This window comes from Taudactylus pleione, unplaced genomic scaffold (genome assembly GCF_031769625.1).
Source record: "Taudactylus pleione unplaced genomic scaffold, aTauple2 ptg000602l, whole genome shotgun sequence".
NCBI lineage: Eukaryota > Metazoa > Chordata > Amphibia > Anura > Myobatrachidae > Taudactylus > Taudactylus pleione.
The window spans coordinates 6,099,327-6,120,487 of record NW_028285004.1 but is presented as its reverse complement, the minus strand read 5'-3'; the positions used below and the strand labels follow the sequence as shown (position 1 = coordinate 6,120,487).

General features: G+C 44.7%; 1 protein-coding gene across 2 annotated transcripts in view; it reads right to left on the bottom strand.

Moving 5' to 3' along the window:
- The window catches only part of COLGALT2 (collagen beta(1-O)galactosyltransferase 2), a 186,552-nt gene that overhangs the window by 21,898 nt on the left and 143,493 nt on the right, over nt 1-21,161 (bottom strand). For both annotated transcript variants that reach the window (XM_088453900.1, XM_088453901.1), the window contains exon 8: nt 58-164. In XM_088453900.1, the coding sequence (XP_088310026.1) occupies nt 58-164 (107 nt within the window). The remainder of the gene's footprint in view (nt 1-57; nt 165-21,161) is intronic.

Below are 21,161 nucleotides of genomic sequence, written 5' to 3'. Positions count from 1 at the left end.
GGCATCATAATTTAGTAATTTGTTTTTGCAATCCCTTCTGTCATGTGAAAGACTTACTTGCCATCCACAGCATCAAATATCTTCACCTGGATTTCTTGCTCATAAAGACTACGGAGCATCCGGACGCGGCGATCCTGGCGACGTTTTAGATTAATCATGAAAATCTATGTAAAAAAATACAACATTTAATTGTGACTCTAATGTACAGTTTTTTTGCATACTTAATTGTACAAATGTAATTACATGTACGCACAACTCTGGATTGCCCAATCAACACGCCCTCTCTGACTTTACCTATGATAATAATGCCCCATTATCCCCCTGCAGGCTCAAGTGGAGATGCATTTGGTGAGTGTACGACTTTGCATCACCTATAGTTATGAATGATTGGTTCTGGGACGTGTGCAGAGTGAAAACATGTACCGTATGCTAGGGAGGTGTAGGGATGGACATCGCAAATGATGTTTACTAACCATCAATGTTTTTCTTTTGATGGTAGTATATTTACCATTCTATGGTGGCATTCCGATGTTTGTCACCATTGCATGGTAATCATTCAATGGTGTTCCAATGGTGGCTTGTTTTTTTTTTATTGCTAATAGTTATGCTTCCCCTGGCTTCTTGGCTGCTGTCTGTATCAGGGGTTCATCCTGGGCATGTAGTGTACCTTACAGTCCCTGCAGCACATCGCGGTAGCGCTGCTACATTAGAAAACACAGTATTATGTTGTTGCTCCAGGCCCGCCCCCTGATCCCGCCCATAGTCACACCCCTGATCCCACCCCCTGCCTGTATGTGCATTTCATATAGTTTTGATCATCGAATTCTTTTTATGCGATGGTTAGTAACCATCACATCAAAAGTTTCAATGGTGGAAGTCCAACCAGGGCCGCCATCAGGGGGGGACTGCCAGTACTCCTGTACTGGGCCCGGACAGCTGAGGGGCCCAGCCGCAGGCAGAGTTGATTGCTAATTAATTTCTTGTAACACGGGACAGCTGATGCTGCTGTAGTGCTTACCGGAGAGTTATATGAATGAATCATTGCACAGCTAAGTGGTTATGAGTCATTCATTCATTCACTCTCCAGACATCACTAGCAGCACACAAGCTAGTGCTGTCAGATTGCTGGATTCCCCTAGCATATCTGTGATCCACACTGCAGCTTGGAGGTCAGGTGGTTTGTCGTCCTCACAGCCCAGGAAGAACCACATGGATCTCATTTCTTGTGGCTGCAGCACTATGTTCTCTCCCTACCACCATGATATCTATCCCTGTCTCTCTCCCCTGTCTGTACTCTGTATTTGACTGTAGTGAACTCTATGTAGCTCAGTATGTGTGCCTCTGCTCCTCCCCATCCCACTCCATGGGTGATTTTGCCTCACACATCCATGAGTGCCTCTATCCCCTCCACTTCCCATTAGTGCCTCTGCCTCCTACTGCAAATCCTAATTGTGCCATTGCTTCTTTTCCACTTGCCCTGTGTACCTATGCACCTCCTTCCCTCCCTATGAATGCCTCTGCATCCACTCTACTTGTGTGACTCTTAACACCTTTTTACTTTCTTTATTCCTGTGTCACATTCCAGACCTGTCCAACTTTTGACTCTCCAGCTGTTGTGAAACTACAAGATCCAGATTACACTCCCGTGATTAGCTGGTAAAACATGCTGGGACTTGTAGTTTCACAACAGCTGTAAAGTCACAGGTTGGTCAGGACTGCATTAATCCATCTTTTTCCCCATCCCATCTGTTCACAAATCTTTTTCTGCTATCTGTTCACATTATTCATTTTCTTCTTATGCCACAACTTTCTACCCCCTCATCTACCACATCTCCATTCCTTATGTCTGTCCATCCTCGTCTCCTGAATGTTCTACCTAGAACCATGGCCGGCGATCAGAAGAGGCATGGATGAAGGGAAAGCACAACCAAGTTTAACGCCACAATCTAAGGATACCAGGTAAGTACGATTCTCATTTATTAAATCACTCAGCACTCTACACTACACTTTTACACCCTCAGGGCTTTGGGAGAGGGGGGCCCTGTATGATCCACTTGTACTGGGCCCCGTGATTCCTGATGGCGGCCCTGAGTCCAACCATATGATGGTGGGCTTCTGATGTCCATCCCTAGGGTGATACGACATATGCCACGGCACAGAGCATCGCAACGCGCTGTTCAACGGCGCCTATTAATTTTCTATTTTAAATCAATTTCACTTGCAGTGTTTCTGGAAGCTGGCCCCTACGGAGATCCGTTTATCCGTTAAAAGTTTCCTCCTCTCACTGGCATCCCCTATCGCTGACTGGCTGTTTCTGATCACCCCCCGCCCTTCCGTCCTATATCCTCCCTGGCCAGCCCCCTCCTCTGTATCTCCTCTCTGGCCAGCCCCCTCCTCTGTATTTCCTCTCTGGCCAGCCCCCTCCTCCCTATCTCCTCCCCTTGGCCGACTGCCGTCTGCTGCCTGGCGACATCCCCCTCCGTCCCCAAGGCCAAGCAAGGAAGGAAGGCTGACACAGCAGAGACTTCTGTGTGTCCGCTGTTTGTCCCCCGTAGCCCCGGTTACAGCGCTTCATGGAAAGTGCCACGGTGAGCCACATTAGCAAGATAGCGGTGTGTGAGCCAAAGCCTCCGCTCCAGCTGAGCATGCTGACTTTTAGTATATCCCCATGGGAGGACGCACCCAACTCGGGGTAAGGGCTGGGGGCACAAAGACAGTGCAGGGGGAGGCTGAGGGGTACCTCTGGAGTGCCCTGACACATGCGGTTAGGCATGCGGCAAAGTGATTTGCTCCTATGCCTCCCTGCATCCACCTGTCAGCACAGGCACGTCTCCTAAAATCAATAAATGCAAAAAAGAAGGTCTGGTCCTGTAGACAAGCAAGTGTGTGTGTATATATATATATATATATATATATATATATATATATATATGTGTGTGACTAATGTCCATATTTTAAAAAAATGGGGGGGAGGCACCAACGCTACCTCTGGCACAGGGCACCAAAATGTGTGGTTACAGCTCTGCGTATTCTCCTAAAAAGAACCTGGGTTCAACTCTGCATCAGCCTCTACGTGCTTACTGTATTTGTTAGGTCGTAAACACAAATTGTCACTGCACTTCCGTTATCATCTGCTGTGTTCACCCCTATTTTTTTGGAGATGTTATCTGTGCCCTATTGGTCCAATTTCCCAACAAAAACTTGCTTAGTTAACAGTTAACTGATGTCAGACACACCAAAACTACACAGATATTAACAGATATTAATGCAGCATAATAGCACTGGTGTGCATGAGTCCTTTCAGTGCCATTTCATACTTTTATAGGGGTATTCAATATGGGAACGATAAGTCCGTTTTTTGCGTTAATATCACTGGTTTTAGTTTTACACCGTATTCAATTTCAAAGACTTATCGCAGTTTTGAAAAGTCTTTGATAAAAAATGGTGATAACTTTTCACCATTGAATAGGTGTCGAAAAAAAGTGCAGAATTGGGGTTTTGGGGTGCAGGCTTAAAAAAAAAATAGCCTGCACCCCTGAGAATGACATTTAAAAAAGAACTGTGTCAAAAAAAGTAAAAAAAAAAAAAAAAAAAAAAAAATAGGGACACCCCAAAAAATTAACTTAAAAATTGGGGTGCAAAAAAAAAAAAAAAAGGGAAAAAATTGTTTAACAATAGAGAAATAGGTTCAGGGCTATTCTGCAAGGATGCGGCAGGTGTTTTCTAGAATAGAATTATAGCGGCAGGTGCACAAATACAGAATTTTTACAAATTTACTTTTGGGACATCAAAATATGCTAGTACCCATTTTCATGTACCCCAAATTTGATGGGACCACTTAAAAAAATGAAAAAAATAACCTAAGTGCTTTTCTGCATCACTTCTTCAATGTCGGGAAAAAAACACCTGCTGCGGCTATTTAAATCCCCGACTTTCAATTAACCACTTAACTGACGAATTCTTTTTCCAAAAACCGCTCCAAAATTGTCGGTTTCTTTTATGATTGAATTAGGTCAAGAACATAATTTTAAACTTATCCATCACTATTTTATTTGAAAATTTGTTTTTTTTTTTTTTTTTAAACCCAGTATACCATAAAAATAGCACTTATGTTATACTGTAGTGATGGCCATTGACAGCTGTACCATTGATGGTTCAACCATCGTTAGAAGCAATCAATTGTTTAGCGATTGGGTAAGATCTGTGTAGACCACAATTGTCGATGCTTCCTAAACATCGATTGATGGCTACCATCGATGGTGCAACATTGATGGCCGCCAGCAATGGCAAACCACTTGTTTTTAGTCAGACCATCGATGTCTGCAAACCATCAATGGTTGATTGACATCCCTAAACAGAGGCTCTGCGATATCTATCGAACACATACATGATATATATATATATATATATATATATATATATATATATATATATATATATACATACATACACACACACACACATATATACACACACATATTTATTTTATTACGGCCAGGTCCCTTATAAATGTGGGCATTATGGGGGAGGAGGAGCAGCTGAGGCTGGAGGGAGTGGCCCGGATATTTAGAACAGCGGCGGCTACCAGAGCCGCCGCTGCTCTCTATACACGGCCAGTGATCACTATGTGATCACGGCCGGAGCCGCAGCGGGAGAGTGTCCCGCTGGCGGCCCGGACCCATGGTACAGCGGCAGCTACCAGAGCCGCCGCTGCTGCTTCTGCTCAGCCAGTGATCACTATGTGATCACTGCTGTGCTGGAGCCACAGCGGGAGGGTGTCCCGCTGGTGGCCCGGCTACTCAGCAGCATCGGCGGCGGCTACCAGAGCCGCGCTGCTGCTTCTACACAGTGATCGCACTGATCACTGTGTCTTCCAGGAGCCGCAGCGGAAGGGTGTTCCGCTAGCGGCTCCTATACATAGCAGCGGCGGCTACCAGTTCCGCCGCTGCTGCTTCAACTCAGCCAGAGATCACTATGTGATCACTGCTGTGCCGGAGCCACAGCGGGAGGGTGTGGCCAGCAGTGATCGGGACACAAAGGAGGGGGTGCCGCGGGTGTAGAGGGACCAGAAGGTCCCTCTAATATAGGCGGCAGTGGGAAGATTAACTTCCCGTAGCTGCCTAGTGGCCATTCCTGACTGGTCGTATCAGATACGACCATGTCAGGGAAAGCCCAGCCTGGTGTGGTCGTATCTGATACGACCATGCCAGGCAAGTGGTTAAAGGCTAAAACGGGGGTACCCATAGTGTTCCCCCATGTTTTTACAACTTTAGGGGGGACTTACAATTATTTTAAGGAAAAATTCGTAACTTTACGCAAATCCAACTTCGGAGTTTCCCGTTTTCGTTAATTTGATATTGAATACGGGGATAAGCGGGAGCGCGCACCAGACTTAACGCAGAAAAAAACTCTGATATGAAACGTTAACTTCGGCAGTGAAGTTAATGTTTCATATTGAATACCCCTCTTCGAGTGGGTTGGGTTTGGGATGCCAGCGCTCTTCTCCTAACCCTCCCTCCCTGGTGCCTAAACCTAATCTCCCCCTAACCCTGCTACTTACTTCAGGATACCGGCGGTGGGGATTCCGGCGCCGGGATTCTGACAGGTGTCGGGATTCCGGCGCTGGTATTCTAAGCGTCGCCATCCCATGTGCCGGGATATTGACTGTATCCCTTTCATAGCACCTACTACCCTATCACAGAAAACTTATAAGTCACCAGTTCTATAGGTCCAGTTGAGCCAGACCTTGATCCCTCCAATCCTCTGCCAGTGACAAAGTCCAATGTCACTCCACTTTTGGCATACACACAAAGAAAGTGTAAACTCAAAGTTACATCTTTGTCACCAATCCTGACAAACTCAACAACAGGTGTAACCCCTAGTCAGCATTTCCGTGAAGAATGCTCCTGATACTTGGTGGAAGCACCCTTTCATCACTGGTCTTGTTCACATTGCATAATGACTTCAACATGGAGCATAAAAAGAAGTCCCTCTAGATTGGAAACCACTTACAGGGGGACTGTCAGCCTCATCCTTGTATGCTGGGGACCCCATGTGGTGTTAAGCTCAGGAAAGTCTAGATTGTCAAAAATATTAAACAGTAGGGTCCAATTTGCCCATATACAGGAGAATGATCACATATATTGTGAAATCTAGAGCCACTTCCCAAATTAAACCTTTACAGTAATTTGTTACAAAATCAATCTACACGTCGAATCAACACATCCGGTAAAATGTGGCCACATCATAGTTATATTGAAGTTGCATAGTGCATAGTACAATATTATACTGACATACAGTATAGATCATATTCTGATGAGTGGGATTCCGAGTGGACTTAAGCTGGCCACACACAAGACAAACTTACATCCAATCAGCCAACTAGTTGATTGGTTGGAATGAAGATCTGGTAACGTATGGGAGTAAATGATGATCAGCAATTTGCTCCTAAATGCCAGAAAACAGATGAAAATGGTCGTTTAGACAAGTTTATTAAATGTTTGATCTAAACTAGTTGTTCAAACAACAGTTTTGGTCCATTTTCCAGCATGTGAGAGCAAATTGCTGATTGTATTCCTTACCACATTTTCATTCCAACCAATCAACTAGTTGGCTGGTTGGATGTAAGTTGGTCTAGTGTGTGGCCAGCTTAAGCCTTTATTTTAAACAATCTTGCACCCTGCTATAACCACACATAAATCCCACATGATTTATACCCAGGACAGAGAGCTCGGTGCATATTGTTTCCATTTACTTCCCAACTGAATAAACCTGAGCTAAAATAAGTACAGTAATGTAAAAACAAAAAACACCTTAAGCACTCTTACACAACATGCTCTACTTGCAGTATAGTCAGAGGATCAAAGCATTTCATGCATCGCATCAATAAACTCACCGACCAACGACCTGGGAAATACATTGGTTTATCATCCCGTGAATTTATCAGGTCCCTGGTACAGAGCAGGGTCGTGGGCCTAAGACTTTGACCCGTTTCGTTTGCATTTACACATAGCAAAAAAAGGGTTAATGCGCATTCACATGCAAAAACCCAGGTTGGAAAGGGATATGAATGATTGTGATGCTATTAGCATCAATTGTTTTAGGTTCCCCCACTTAATAAATTAGTGTAACAAATAGCAGCATAAGAAACTGTCCTAGCTTTAGTAGATCATGTTGGCTGGAATGATTTTCATTTAATGCTTTAAAGTAATTAAACATCACAAAATAAAAAAAAAAAAAAAAAAAAATTCTTGGAATCTGCAAAATCACTGAAACAGTATGTTTAAGATTGTGGGTCAGATAAAGTGTAATCTTTTCATCCATATCAAGAAAAGCTGCCTCAAGTTTTAAGTCTTCTAATTTACCTTTGGAACACCTGGGGATAATTAGTACAAGACTGTAAACAGCAACTCTTCAATTAGTAGCATTACATTCTTGTGCTGGAATCCTTGGAATGGGTTACTGCTCACTACCTCAAACAACTTTTAATGTCTACCCTGCAGCTTCCCCTCCAGTTTCCGATGACCTTTGAAATTTTAGACTTAGGGGCTTGTATTAATTCATTATTTTAGCTTGCAAGCTTAGATTCTTAAAGTGAGTGCCTGTTGGGCATACACGTGTTTCCTTCCCTCTTGTGTCTGGGCACACTTACCACTAAAATGCTGGCAAACAGCTGCATCGATATAAATTATCCTTATTCTACAACTGTGTGTGTCTTGTGTCTCGACAGCAATACAATGCAACAAAGAGCATTTAGCACTGTATACACCCATCAGTGTGCGACAGTATTTTTTTTCTCAAAATATTTTATTGCGACCTGATATCATATAGATATTCTACATATCAGTGGGGGCGATTCAATTCAACGCGAATTGAATAGCGCCAGGAGCGAGTTCCCAGAGCTAATCAATTCAGTGCGCTGTTTGGGTGGGCTAAGGATTTTTTCTCACAACCTCCTGGGGATGAGAGGAGAAATCCGACCAAAGTGCCGGGTGCACAGCTGTGTTTCTGCTTAGCGCGGTGCTAACAGCCGGTCGCCCGGCACTTTGGTCAGAGAATGCCGGTTAACGCACCTTAACACCCTTGTTAAAGCACGATAACTGGCATTCTCCGACCACACAGCGCACTCGCTCCCGGCGCTATTCAATTCGCGTTGAATTGAATCGCCCACAGTGTATCAGATCCTCCAACATAACTCCTTGCATCTGGTACAAAGGGCCTGATTCAGGGGTGGACGCTATGACTACGTTTGTGCAGTTAGCCAATGTTTTTTGTACTGTGCAATGGTTTACTGATGGCGATTGTAGTGGGTATTTGGATGCAGAGTGACTGACAGCCAATGAGCCTGATTCAGATGTGGACACAAATGCCATTGCAGCTGCACGATCTCACTCGAATCCCAACTGTGTAAACATGCTAATGACTCACTTGCGTGCTTAGAGAACCCACTGTAAGCATCATCCACCCGCCGCTCACGCACAAAACCAGAAACACGGAACGCAGATCAGGTGGCCATCAGCTTTCTGAGTAAAGGCCCCATACATCAGAGACTGATTGCAGCAATCATGCAATTTGCAATCGATTGTGTATAAAAATCTTTCCCTTTATCAATCTATTGCAGAATTGCCACAATCGATTGAAAAAGGGAAAGATTTTTATACACAATCGATTGCAAATTGCACGATTGCTGCAATCAATCTCTGATGTATAGGGGCCTTTAGTCTAAAGGCCCCCATACATCAGCAATTGATTGCAGCATTCGCCTCCTTCCAAAATATTGAATACCCAAAGAATATTGTTGGGATCTGCATAAGGTTCTTGGGTAACACTCCAAGGTTGTAAAGGATGGTGATGTGAGTGTAGGATATTCTGGGATATTTATATATATATATATATATATAGTGACACAGTTAGGTTAGGGGGTCCCTCTCCTGGGTAGAGGACTCCTTCCTTACACACACACGCACAGCAGCAGGGAAGCAGCACACCAGTCTGGATGCAAGTACAAGCTGGTCGGCGCCAGTCTTTATTGTACAATGTCAGAAACATAAAGAAAACATAAATATAAATCCTAGCCCTGTCGGGGCACTAACTTCACAGGTAGTTCCCTCACTACCAGAACCTGGCCGGGCCTAATGCCCTCGCCAGCAACAAAAGTACAGCACAATACTCACAGTTAGGTATCCAAGTGTCTCTGAGCAAACTCCCTGCCTGCTCTCCCAGGTGAGACAATCAGCCCTCAACACACTAGGCTTATATTGGCCACTCTCAGGTGGGAACCCAATCAAGCCTGTTACCAGGCTGCGAGAACCAAAACCTGGAGTGGCCGTGGGTGGAGCCCTCCCTCTCCTCTCACCCACAACCCCCAGGTCCCAAACCGGCTTTTCAAATAGCCGAAACTCAAGCCTGCTACACTGCAGACTTTCTCCTGGGGGTTTAAAACACAAAAGATAGGAATCTGGGACAAATGTACCTGCCACAGACCACTTTACCAGTGATCCTATCACAATATATATATATATATTAGGCGTGTGCACAAGCCACTTTTCGTGTTTTGGTTTTGGATCTGGATCTTTCTTCGTGTTTTGGATCTGGATTGGTTTTGCCAAAACCACCCTTCCGTGTTTTGGGTTCTGGGTTTTGGATCTGTATTTTTTTTTAAAAAAGCATAAAAGCAGCTAAAATCACAGAATGTGTTGGTTTTTCTGCTCCTATGCTATTATTAACCTCAATAACCTTAATTTCCACTCATTTCCAGTCTATTCTGAACACCTCACAATAGTGTTTTTATGTCCAAAAGGTTGCACCGAGGTAGCTGGATGACTATGCTAAGCGACACGAGTGGGCAGCACAAACACGTGGCCCATCTAGGAGTGACACTGCAGGATGGCAGTTTGAAAAACTAGGCCCCAAACAGTACATAATGCAAAGAAAAAAAAGAGGTGCAAGATGGAATTGTCCTTGGGCCCTACCACCCACCCTTATGTTGTATAAACAGGACATGCACACTTTAACAAACCAATCATTTCAGCGCCAGGGTCTGCCACACGACTGTGGCTGAAATGATTGGTTCGTTTGGGCCCCCACAAAACAAGCTGGCAATTAATCTGTCCCTGCACAAACTGGCTCTTCGGAGCCAAGATGTCGTCCTCATCCACCGATTCCTGACCCTCTTCAGTGTTGTGTACATCCTCATCCTCACAGAGTATTAATTTGTCCCCGCTGGAATCCACCATCACAGGTCCCACTGTACGTTCTGGAGGCTGGTCTCCCTGGAAGAGTTGATAATTCATTTTTATGAACATCATCTTCACATTTTGTGGAAGCAACCTCCTACACCTTTCGCTGACAAGGTTCCCGGCTGCACTAAACTCTCTTTCAGAGTACACACTGGAGGGGGGGCAACTCAAGTAAAATAGAGCCAGTTTGTACAGGGGCCTCCAAATTGCCTCTTTTTCCTGCCAGTACAGGTACGGACTGTCTGACATGCCTACTTGGATGCTGTCACCGATGTAATCCCTTAACAGACAGACGCACGCTTGACGCTGCTGCTTTGAGGATGCAGGTGCGGCTACAGCCCACACAATTCACAAAGACAAAAAAAAAAAGAATTTTTTATTTTTTGTGGAGCGCACTTTGAGGGTTACACCACCCTTTAACAGACAGACGCATGCTTGTCGCTGCTGCTTTGAGGATGGAGGTGCGGCTACTGCGCATACATTTCACACACAAACACAGAAAAAAAGATTATTTTTGTTGGAGCGCACTTTGGGGGTTACACCACCCTTTAACAGACAGACGCACGCTTGTCGCTGCTGCTTTGAGGATGCAGGTGCGGCTACAGCCCACACAATTCACAAAGACAGAAAAAAAAATAAGAATTTTTTATTTTTTTTGGAGTACACTTTGGGGGTTACAGCACCCTTTAACGGACAAGCCAGCCGGCCCTTTACTTATGACACAGGTGCACGCTTGGCGCTGCTCCTTTGTTGATGCACGTGCAGCCAGTGCACACAATTCACAAACAGAGAAAATAATTCCTCCACCATTCTGTCAGTGGTGACAGTATCATATGCAGTAACAGTAGACATGTCAGAAATTGTTGGCACGTCCTTCAGTCCGGACCAGATGTCTAAACCGGCCCTTGACTTATGACACAGGCGCACGCTTGGCGCTGCTCCTTTGTTGATGCATGTGCAGCCACAGTGCACACAATTCACAAACACAGAAAATAATTTTTTATTTTGTTTGGAGTGCACTTTGGGGGTTACAGCACCCTTTAACGGACGAGCCAGCTGGCCCTTTACTTATGACACAGGCACACGCTTGGCGCTACGTTGTTGATGCACGTGCGGCTACTGCGCACACAATTCACAAACACAGAAAAAATATATATTTTTTTGCACTTGGGGGGAGCACACCTGATGGACAGAGCACCCCCTGGACAACACTACAGCACCCCTTTAGGACTGGGACACTGCACAGGACTTTGTAGTGGACACAGCCCCTATGGACAACTGACTGCACAACACAACCCAGCCAGCCCCTATGGACTTTGGAGGAGTTGACCCAGCTCCTATAGACAACAGCAGCACAACACAGCCAGCCCCTATGGAGTTTGGAGGAGTGGACACAGCCCCTATGGACAACAGCAGCACAGCACAACACAGCAAGCCCCTATGGACTTTGGAGGAGTGGACACAGCCCCTATGGACAACAGCAGCGCAGCACAACACTACACTACACTACACAGCCCAGCCAGCCCTAACTCCCACCCTCCCTCTTCACTGTCCACAGCTGAGTGAGAAAATGGCGCCGACGCGGGTACCTTATATAGTATCCAAAACCCGCGAGACCCGGAAGGCGGGATGATGACGTTTTGCCTCGATTTCAGATCCGAGTCAGGCGGGAAAAGTCGAGCCTGATTCGGATCGGGGGGGTTCGGATTTCAGAAATATATTATATTTATATATATATATATATATATATATATATATAGAACAGCTTACACAGGATTTAGGACCACTGCAGTAAAATATACCACTCAGCCTATGACGGGGCACACACACACCTCTATCACTAAAAAACATGAATTCCAGCAGGCACGTAAATATAGCCAGCATGATTTATTAAAGACTTCCCTTCCCCCCAGTAGTGCCTCTTATACAGTGCCCTCAGTTGTGGTCCTCCAATGCAGTGCCCCAAGGAGTGCCCCATATACAGTGCCTCCTATGTAGTGCCCCCAGTAGTGGTCCACCTATGCAGTGCCCTCAGTAGTGCACCTTATACTGTGCCTCCAGTAGTGCCCCATATACAGTGGCCCCGTATGTAGTGCCCCCAGTAGTGGTCCCCATATGCAGTGCCCTCAGTAATGCCTTTTAGACAGTGCCCCCAGTAATGCCCTTATACAGTGCCCCAGTAGTGCCCTTTATACAATGCCCCAAGTAGTGCCCCTTGTGCAGTGCCCCCAGTAGCAGTAGACCACCAACAATTACAATATCATTGTTACTATGATGCCTAGGTCATAACACCTTCATCCATTAAAACAAGTAATTTTCCAGAAAAACATAACACCTTCATCCACTCACCCCTTTATATATCAGTAATATTCCAGTAGCTTGTAGCATGTGGAAAAGGATTTAACTGAATAAAACCCTTTCTGAGTGGAGTTACCAATTAACCAGTGTTAAAAAAGAAATCCCCTTCTCATCTATGAATTAATTCAGCACATGTACAGTAACTGCAGTAGAATAAATGACAGTTGGGGAGATATATCAAGCCTTGGAAGGAGATAAAGTTAAGAAGTTGCCCAAAGCAACCAATCTTCTTCTTACTTTTATCTATCAGTCTTTGAAATGACGTTAGAAGCTCATTAGTTGCTTTGAGAAACTACGCCTATGTGTGAAATTTATAGCCCGTATTCAATTTGGAGCGAAAAGCCGAGATCGGCGAAAAAGTTTCGCCGATGACGTCATTTCACCAGGCGGAAAAGTATCGCCGTATTCAATTTCAAAGACTTTCCGATAGACGGAAAGTCAATGCAATGTATTAGGCGAAAAATTTTAGCCTATGAATAGCATGCGGAAAAAAGTGCAGAATTGGGATTTTGGGGTACAACATTGCGGGAATCCCCGTGCAGCCTTCAGACAGTCCCCCAAAGGTAAACTGCATCACAAAAATTTTAAAAAAGACATAAGTACACCCCAAAAAATTACTTTAATTTTGGGGGCGAAAAAAAACAAAGTTGGGGGACAAAGTTAAAAACTAGCGAACTAGACTCCAGGGGGGTCCCCAAGTATGCCCCAAGTGTTTTTTGGATTGCAAGTAAGGAAACTGCCTTTGAACCTCTATATACCCCTGCCTATACCTTCTAATATCCTGCCTATAAATCTCTAAGGATGACGCTAATTTGCGTACGCAGTCATACAGTAAATAAAGACTCCAGACCTAGAACCTGTGGTTCCAAAGCACAAAGTATTATTCAAGTAAAAGTACAGCAGTTACACGCTATGATCCTCATAAAATCTTAGCGCAAAGAGATTATACAGACCCAAGTACAATTATACATACGCAGCGCTCTCTGGTCCAGATGTTAGGCATCAGCAAGAAACCCCTCGTCAATGAGCATTCAGCACGAAGACTAGGAACCCAGGGTCAGAGCACACATTTATACCCCCCAGAAATAAACAACACAATAGAGAAGTTTGTTGCTAATACCATTGGTCCTAAAGGAGAGGGCATATGTTACAAGGCATTTAACAGGTTGGTTCAAATAGACACGATCCAGCCTCTAACAACTGGTGGTCTCTGGTTTCCCACCCCATGCAAATCCTAACAGTTGTTCATACAATGTACATTTTGTTGCTTGAAGTCTCTGCGGTCCATAAGTTGAGAATGCATGTTGCGATCTCTGTATCGATATTACCGGAATACTGTAAAATGAGTCTGCATCAGTACAATACCAAACATGGCTTACTTATCACGTATAAAACCTTAGTTACGAAATAATCTTTATTTCATAGCAATTATAGTAAATGTGCATACTTGAATCTTATACCTTAAAGCTTATGGAACCTTGTATGTGAATATGTAATGTGTGAGTATGTGGGGTTTGTTGTAAAGACGCTAGTTAACTTGGGGCCTGATTCAGACCCACTCGCGAGCGGCTGTCCGCTCGCAAGTGGGTCGATGTTATGGACTGAGCATGCGCACGACGGAGGGAGCTCCGTCGTGCGCATGCGCCAGACGCGACGAGCGAAGGAAAGTCCTTCGCTCGTTGTGTCCGATCAAAGGGGGCGTGCTGTCAATGTTGATTGACAGCACGCCCCCTTTGGTGGGCGTGCTGGGGGCGTGCCTCCCTAACGGAGGCGTTCCTAAGGGAACGCCTCCCGTCAGAAGCCGGCCCACTGACATCACTAGTGATGTCAGTGGGAGTGATTTTGGCTCTGATAGAGCCAAAATCACTCCGGAGCTTGCGGTTGAAAACCTCAACCGCAGGCTCCGGCTCGCAAATTCGATGGGCGCGATGGTCTCGACCATCGCGACCATCACAATGCACGCTCGTATAGCCTGTGGGTGGTGACCCACAGCTATACGAGCGTCCAGGAGGACGCTCCATGAAAATGGAGCCCGGCCCTCATTCAGAGCGTGCGCTCTGCTCAGAGCGTACGGCTCTGAATGAGGGCCTTGGGTCAGATGCGTGTGCATGAAGCTAATATTCAGCGTTTTCATACAGGATCTTATGCATTCGCTAATATGCGACTAGTTAACAGCGCAATTGTGCATATTAATGTGTGTATGAGAACACCTAGCAGTGTGGAATGCTGAGCATTATAGTTCCATGACTTGCTCATGCCCCAGCAGCCCCCACCCTTTTCAGGCTCAAAAATACTGGTCTTTGTTCTCCCAGGGTCTGTGTGGATGCAAATTAGCACAGCTACAAGACCCAAACCTCAGATAACACTCTTGGCTTTGAAGGTATTTTATTGTAGGAAGCCTGCTAATGTAAGGTGCTACAAATGACCCTCTTGCTGTATTCAAGCAGGGCCACCTGGAGTGAGAGCAGACATTATGCCCATGAAGCTTGTCTTCACAGGCTAGTTATCACGTGGCCATTTGCTCTGTTTAGCTAATGCAATCCAATTTTGACATACTGTACAGCCATTTCTGAAATATATCCTTTAGGGGAATTATAATAATACACACACTTTATCCAGAGCACCCAAACTACGTAAAGTCATGAAATGGGCTTTTGATGAATCGTCGTAACTTATGACGATGGTCACAGATGCAATCGCATGATGCTAATAGTAATATCGCCACATGTACTAAAGTGTGAGTTTATCTAAAATGGCGCTTAGGCGGCCATTCGCAAAATGGCGTCTTGTGATCTCATTTCCAAGATGGCGTCTTGCGGCCAGTCGCAAGATGGCGTCGCTGCGATCCAATTTTAAACTGATCTTGTCTCAGTCAATAATCCAGCTTCGACAGTCCACCCTTTGATAGCAAACAACATGCTATCACAATCTGATTTTAAAATATAATTTAGGCTTACATTTTTATACTATTTAGTGTTATTATGGGATGGCACAAGGTGGTTCTTAATCCATCAATAATATGTCTCTGAATGGGGACATAAAACTACTATTATACGCACACCGTGGATCTTGGAAGATCATGTGAAAGGTGTGGGGATACACCAGTCCTATTAAAGGCAGTCTTGAAGGGGAAATTTGAGATTTTACATTATCTGAGGTGTTTTAAAATAACATTTCAATAATACATTCTATGCATGTCTAAATATAATACATTAAATGATGGTATTTCCTAGTTCAGGGTTGTAATGCAGTTCTGTATTTACCTCAGTATTCCTACTGACCACCATCATAATTTCATTCTTTCGTTTTACTCTATTTTTACATTTTCCACACTTCAACACAATAGGAACACACCGGACACATATGCCAATTATTAAGATGACAGTATAAGAATTTGCCGATGCTGGCGATCACTTCCTGGACCCATTCCCCTAGACCTGAGAACCATTTCACTGGGTTCAGCCATGAAACCCATCCTTCTATCTTCTCCCCTACTTCAGCCACTGAAGCTTTATGGTTCTTACGAAATTCCCATTTTAGCTGCAAAATTTCATCCATCTTCCGGTCTATCACTTCCGTTGGGTCGCTGGTATCATTGGTGACATAGGTGCAACATTTTACTCCAAATTGGGTGGCCAACGTTACGCAATACCCTCCAGTAACAGCAGTTAAATAATTTAACACTAGCCTGTGTTGCACCAGTTCTTTCTTGTACGCTTGCAATTCTCTCCCTGTATACCTGACTGTGTCATCGTACATCTCGGTGATATTATCTATCAATTTAGCAAGTTCCTGAATTTATCTAAAGTTTAATGTACCCCGAGCGATCCTGGTGGGATCCAATGCGACTAAAACTTGAAAGCCAGTTGTCTCACTAATTAACTGAGTGGCTTTGTGCACGTCACTTTGTTTGCCTTTGTGTTCATATTGTGTGTGAAGATATGGTGACGGTGTGTTTTTATGTATACCAAGCATTTCAACATGTGTGAGGGTCATAACTTCTGGGACTACTCTTCCCAGGTAACACAAACCTTCGGAACTCAGGGAGAGCCACGCTTTTCTTCCACATATAAAATATACATTATCAGGGAGAACATAAGGAATGGTATGCATCATTATCATTAAGCACATTTCCCTGGCAAACAATCCTATTTCTGGGTCTTCCATCTGGTACATGGAAGTTTCTGGCTGTATTATTTTAGCACAATAACCATCTGGCACCTTACCAATAATTTATTTGGTGGAACTCAATGCATACCGGTACCTAAAATGTCTCCCACTAGATTTAATTGAGCGTAACAGATCATGGTTTATGGACTCATTATCAGCTCTTTGTGAGAAGGTCATCGTTTGATTATTCCCTGTCACTTCCCAACTCCCAGGTTTATTGGGGTTGGTTATGTTTAAACACAAAAGTGATCTATCTACTTGTAATTGATAGAGTTTGAAATGAGGTGGTTTGGATGAGAGGAATTTTCCATCCAAGGTTTTCCCTTCTGTAATTCTAAAATTTCCGTGTTATTCAGCGGAAATGGCACCAACCCTACATTATGCTGTCCCTGTGGCACATGTGAACACACCCAGCTATCAGTTTGATTTAACACTTTGCCTACCATGCTATGATAATCCTCTAAAGGATACCCACCCCAGTACGGGTTATATTTAGGCTGGCACCGCTGGATACAATTCTCATCAACTAGGGACCCACAAAGCTCACAAATACAGGAATCTTCAGACAATAAACCTCTACACCGTCCCCGAGTATCCGGAATAACAGCTCTCTTAACAATAACAGTACTAAGATTGGTCAGACACTCCCCTGATTGGCATTGCACTCCTTCTGACTCCACTCCATCAGCACTGCCATCAACTCCCCTCTCCACAATCGGTCCCCCTTCACAGAAACCGGACATTCCCGAACCGACCAGGATGATGAACACTCTAAAAGAGAACATGAAAATGAACACAGCAGGCCCGTCCATTCCCACAACAAGTCCTGCAGATTTCTTTTAGTTCAGGTATCTCACTACAACCTTTTCAATCCTCCCGGAACAAGTTCGCGAGCGACAGGTCCACGCTATCAGCCTCGTCTCTGACTTGTTTCTCCACCGGTTGATTGGCCTTTTTGCAGTGAGTGGAATGGACCCAGGTATCTCTCTCAGCCACCTTCAAAGATGTAGTACTTGTCAGCAGCACCTGGTACGGACCTTCCCATCGATCAGTCAAACAAACTGAACGCAAGAAATTTCTGATCATAACATATTCTCCTGGTTCAACATCATGATAGTTAGTTTCAGGCATATCATTGGACAACAATTTCAGTTTCTGCTGCTGTTGTTTTAACTGCTTACTCATTGATATAAGATACTTTACAGTTACCTCGTTGTTACCTTTCAAGTCTTCCTGTGGACTTATAATCAAATGAGGTTGTCTACCGAACAGTATTTCAAAGGGAGACAGATTTAGAGGGGGTCTGGGAGTGGTCCTTATACTATTCAGGACCAACGGTAATGCTTCTGGCCAACCTAGTCCAGTCTCTGCCATGATTTTACTTAACCTATTTTTAATAGTCCCGTTCATCCTCTCTACCTTGGCACTTGCTTGCGGTCGGTAGGAGGTCTGAAGTCGACTATTAATACCCATCAGCTTACACATATTTTGAAAAACATCAACTGTGAAATGAGTACCCCTGTCACTCTCGATGATTTTAGGGATACCGTCTCTGCATACAAATTCCTGAACTTTTTCTTGGCAGTAAACGCAGCAGTATTAGTGGCCGCTGGGTAGGCCTCAACCCAATTAGAAAATACATCAGTGCACGCTAATACATACTTAAGATTCCTGCAGGGTGGTAATTGGATGAAATCAATTTGTATCACCTGGAAAGGTCCATCAGTCGGTGGAATGTGGGACGGTTCGGTAGGGATCACTTTCCCTATGTTCTTCCTCAAGCAGGTCAGGCAGGACATTGCTATCTTTTCTGCTTGTGAAGAAAAACCTGGTGCGCACCAGTATGCTCTCACCAACTTGCACATACCTTATTTTCCCAGATGAGTCAGACCGTGTGCTGCCTCAGCCAGGCTGGGGTAATATGCCTTGGGGGCTACTGGCTTACCTTGTCCGTCCCTCCAGAGCCCAGAGGACTCTTGCCAACATCCCTTGGACTTCCAAATGGACTTTTCCTGAATTGAACACAAATTTTTCATCTTAATTAATTTCAGCATATCAATTGTTTGGACAAACATAATTTTTTCAGTGGGAGAAAACATTTTTAACCCTGCTGCCCATTTTGCAGCTTCATCGGCTCTGTTGTTGCCCAGTGACACCGGGTCATCCTCACATGTATGGGCTTTACACTTGATTACTGCCACCGCTTTGGGCAGTTGGATTGCTTCTAAAAGATGTTTTATGTGTCGGGAATGTGCAACTGGTGTGCCTGCTGCTGTCATAAAATTTCTCAGACGCCATAGAGCCCCGAAATCGTGCACCACCCCGAACGCATACCTGGAGTCAGTGTAAATGTTAGCAGATTTGCCTGCTGCCAGTTCACACGCTCTAGTTAGTGCTACTAGCTCTGCCACCTGGGCTGAGTGAGGAGGACCAAGAGGTTTGGCTTCTATGATATCTGTGTCATTTACAACAGCATAACCTGTACATAATTCACCTGTGTCTGTTTGTCTATGACAAGTCCCATCCATGTAAAAAGTCACATCTACATTCTCTAAAGGTGTGTCGTGTATGTCAGGTCTAGCAGTAAAGGTCTGATTCAGATATTCCATACAATCGTGTGTATCATTATGTCCGCTGAACTCACCCTCTGCCAGCAACTCCTCTCCTTCCACCCTTTGTACATCATGTTGTACATATGGTAAATACGTTGCTGGATTCAGCGTGCTGCAACGTTTAACAGTGATGTTCGCAGAGCTACCCATTCCCATTTGGTAAACCTAGCCGAAGAGACGTGTCTGGTTTGAGCAGAGTTCAGCCGAGCAGATACAGCGTGGGGAGTATAGACAATCATATCATGACCCAATACTACGTCCTCACTTTTACTCACCGATAGAGCGGTAGCTGCTACACTTCTCAAACAGGTGGGGAGTGATCTCGCCACAGTGTCCAATTGGGCACTGTAGTATGCTACGGGCCTACTGGCATCACCATGTTTTTGTGTAAGGACACCTGCAGCACAACCATCGGCTTCCGTACAATACAAATCAAAAGGTTTTTCATAATCAGGTATTCCCAATGCAGGTGCTTTGGTCAGACTATCCTTAAGATTAAGGAAAGCCAGCTCTGACTCCTGTGTGTATGACACGATCGGGCGTTGAGGAAGAGATTAAGGACCTCATTCAGAGTCGATCGTTGCGGTCGTACGGGAAAAGGGGCCGGATATGCAAATGATGCACTCGCATGTTGCGTCCCTAAGATCGGATCGTTAGCTGGCTGACCAAGGGGAGGAAGCGGCCGGGAGACAAAAAATATGCCCCCTTCTCGTACACATTACACGTCATCTCCGGCCATATAAGGATTAATCGAGACCATCGGAACTGGTCGTAGAGCTTAAGGTTGACCATACCCCCTCTTAAGCACTACGATCAGGTCATCTCCACTCTCCCGTTTTCAAGCACCTTCCCCTGTTACCACCCACAAATGCCTCATTCTGTTACTTAAACTACCGACCTGGCTGTGTTCAAGGAGAGAGAAATTTCTGATCGTAGCAGCAAGTTTGCGCACGCGCATTGCAAACTTTACGCATGCGCAGTTCAGCAAACATCGGTGGCGTACAACCGTGCGGCCGCAACGACCGACTCTGAATGAGGTCCTAAGTCCTGTAAAGGCAAGGCCAAAATAGAAAAACCAGGGATCCACATTCTACAATATCCACACATTCCCAAGAAGGTACGAATTTGCTGTTGATTCTGCGGCAGTGTCATGTTCTGTATGGCCTGGATTCTATCATTTGTGAGATGTCTGGGTTAGGCAGTGTCCCAAATATTTTACTCTGGATTGGCATGGCTGTAGTTTGTCCTTAGCCACCTTGTGTCCTGTATGCGAGAGATGAAGCAACAAAAGTTTAGTATCATTCAAACATGACATAAACGAATCAGAACACAGCAATAAATTGTCCACATATTGAATTAGAACAGATCCATTTGCAGGTTGAAAAGATTGTAAACAGTCGTGCAATGCCTGAGAAAAGATACTGCGGCTGTCTATGAAACCTTGGGGCAACCGTGTCCATGTATATTGCACACCTCTGTAGGTAAATGCGAATAGATACTGACAGTCAGGGTGGAGAGGCACAGAGAAGAAAGCAGAACAGAGGTCAATAACAGTGAAATGGGTTGCGTTTGGAGGGATCTGCATAAGAATGACAGCTGGATTTGGCACTACGGGGAATTGGCTCTCTACTACCTTATTAACACCTCTAAGGTCCTGTACCAGCCTATAACCCCTCCCACCACTCTTCTTCACCAGAAAGATGGGACTGTTGGCTACACTAGCTGTACGAACTAAAATTCCCTGTTGCAATAATCGCTCAATTATTGGAAAAACCCCTAATTC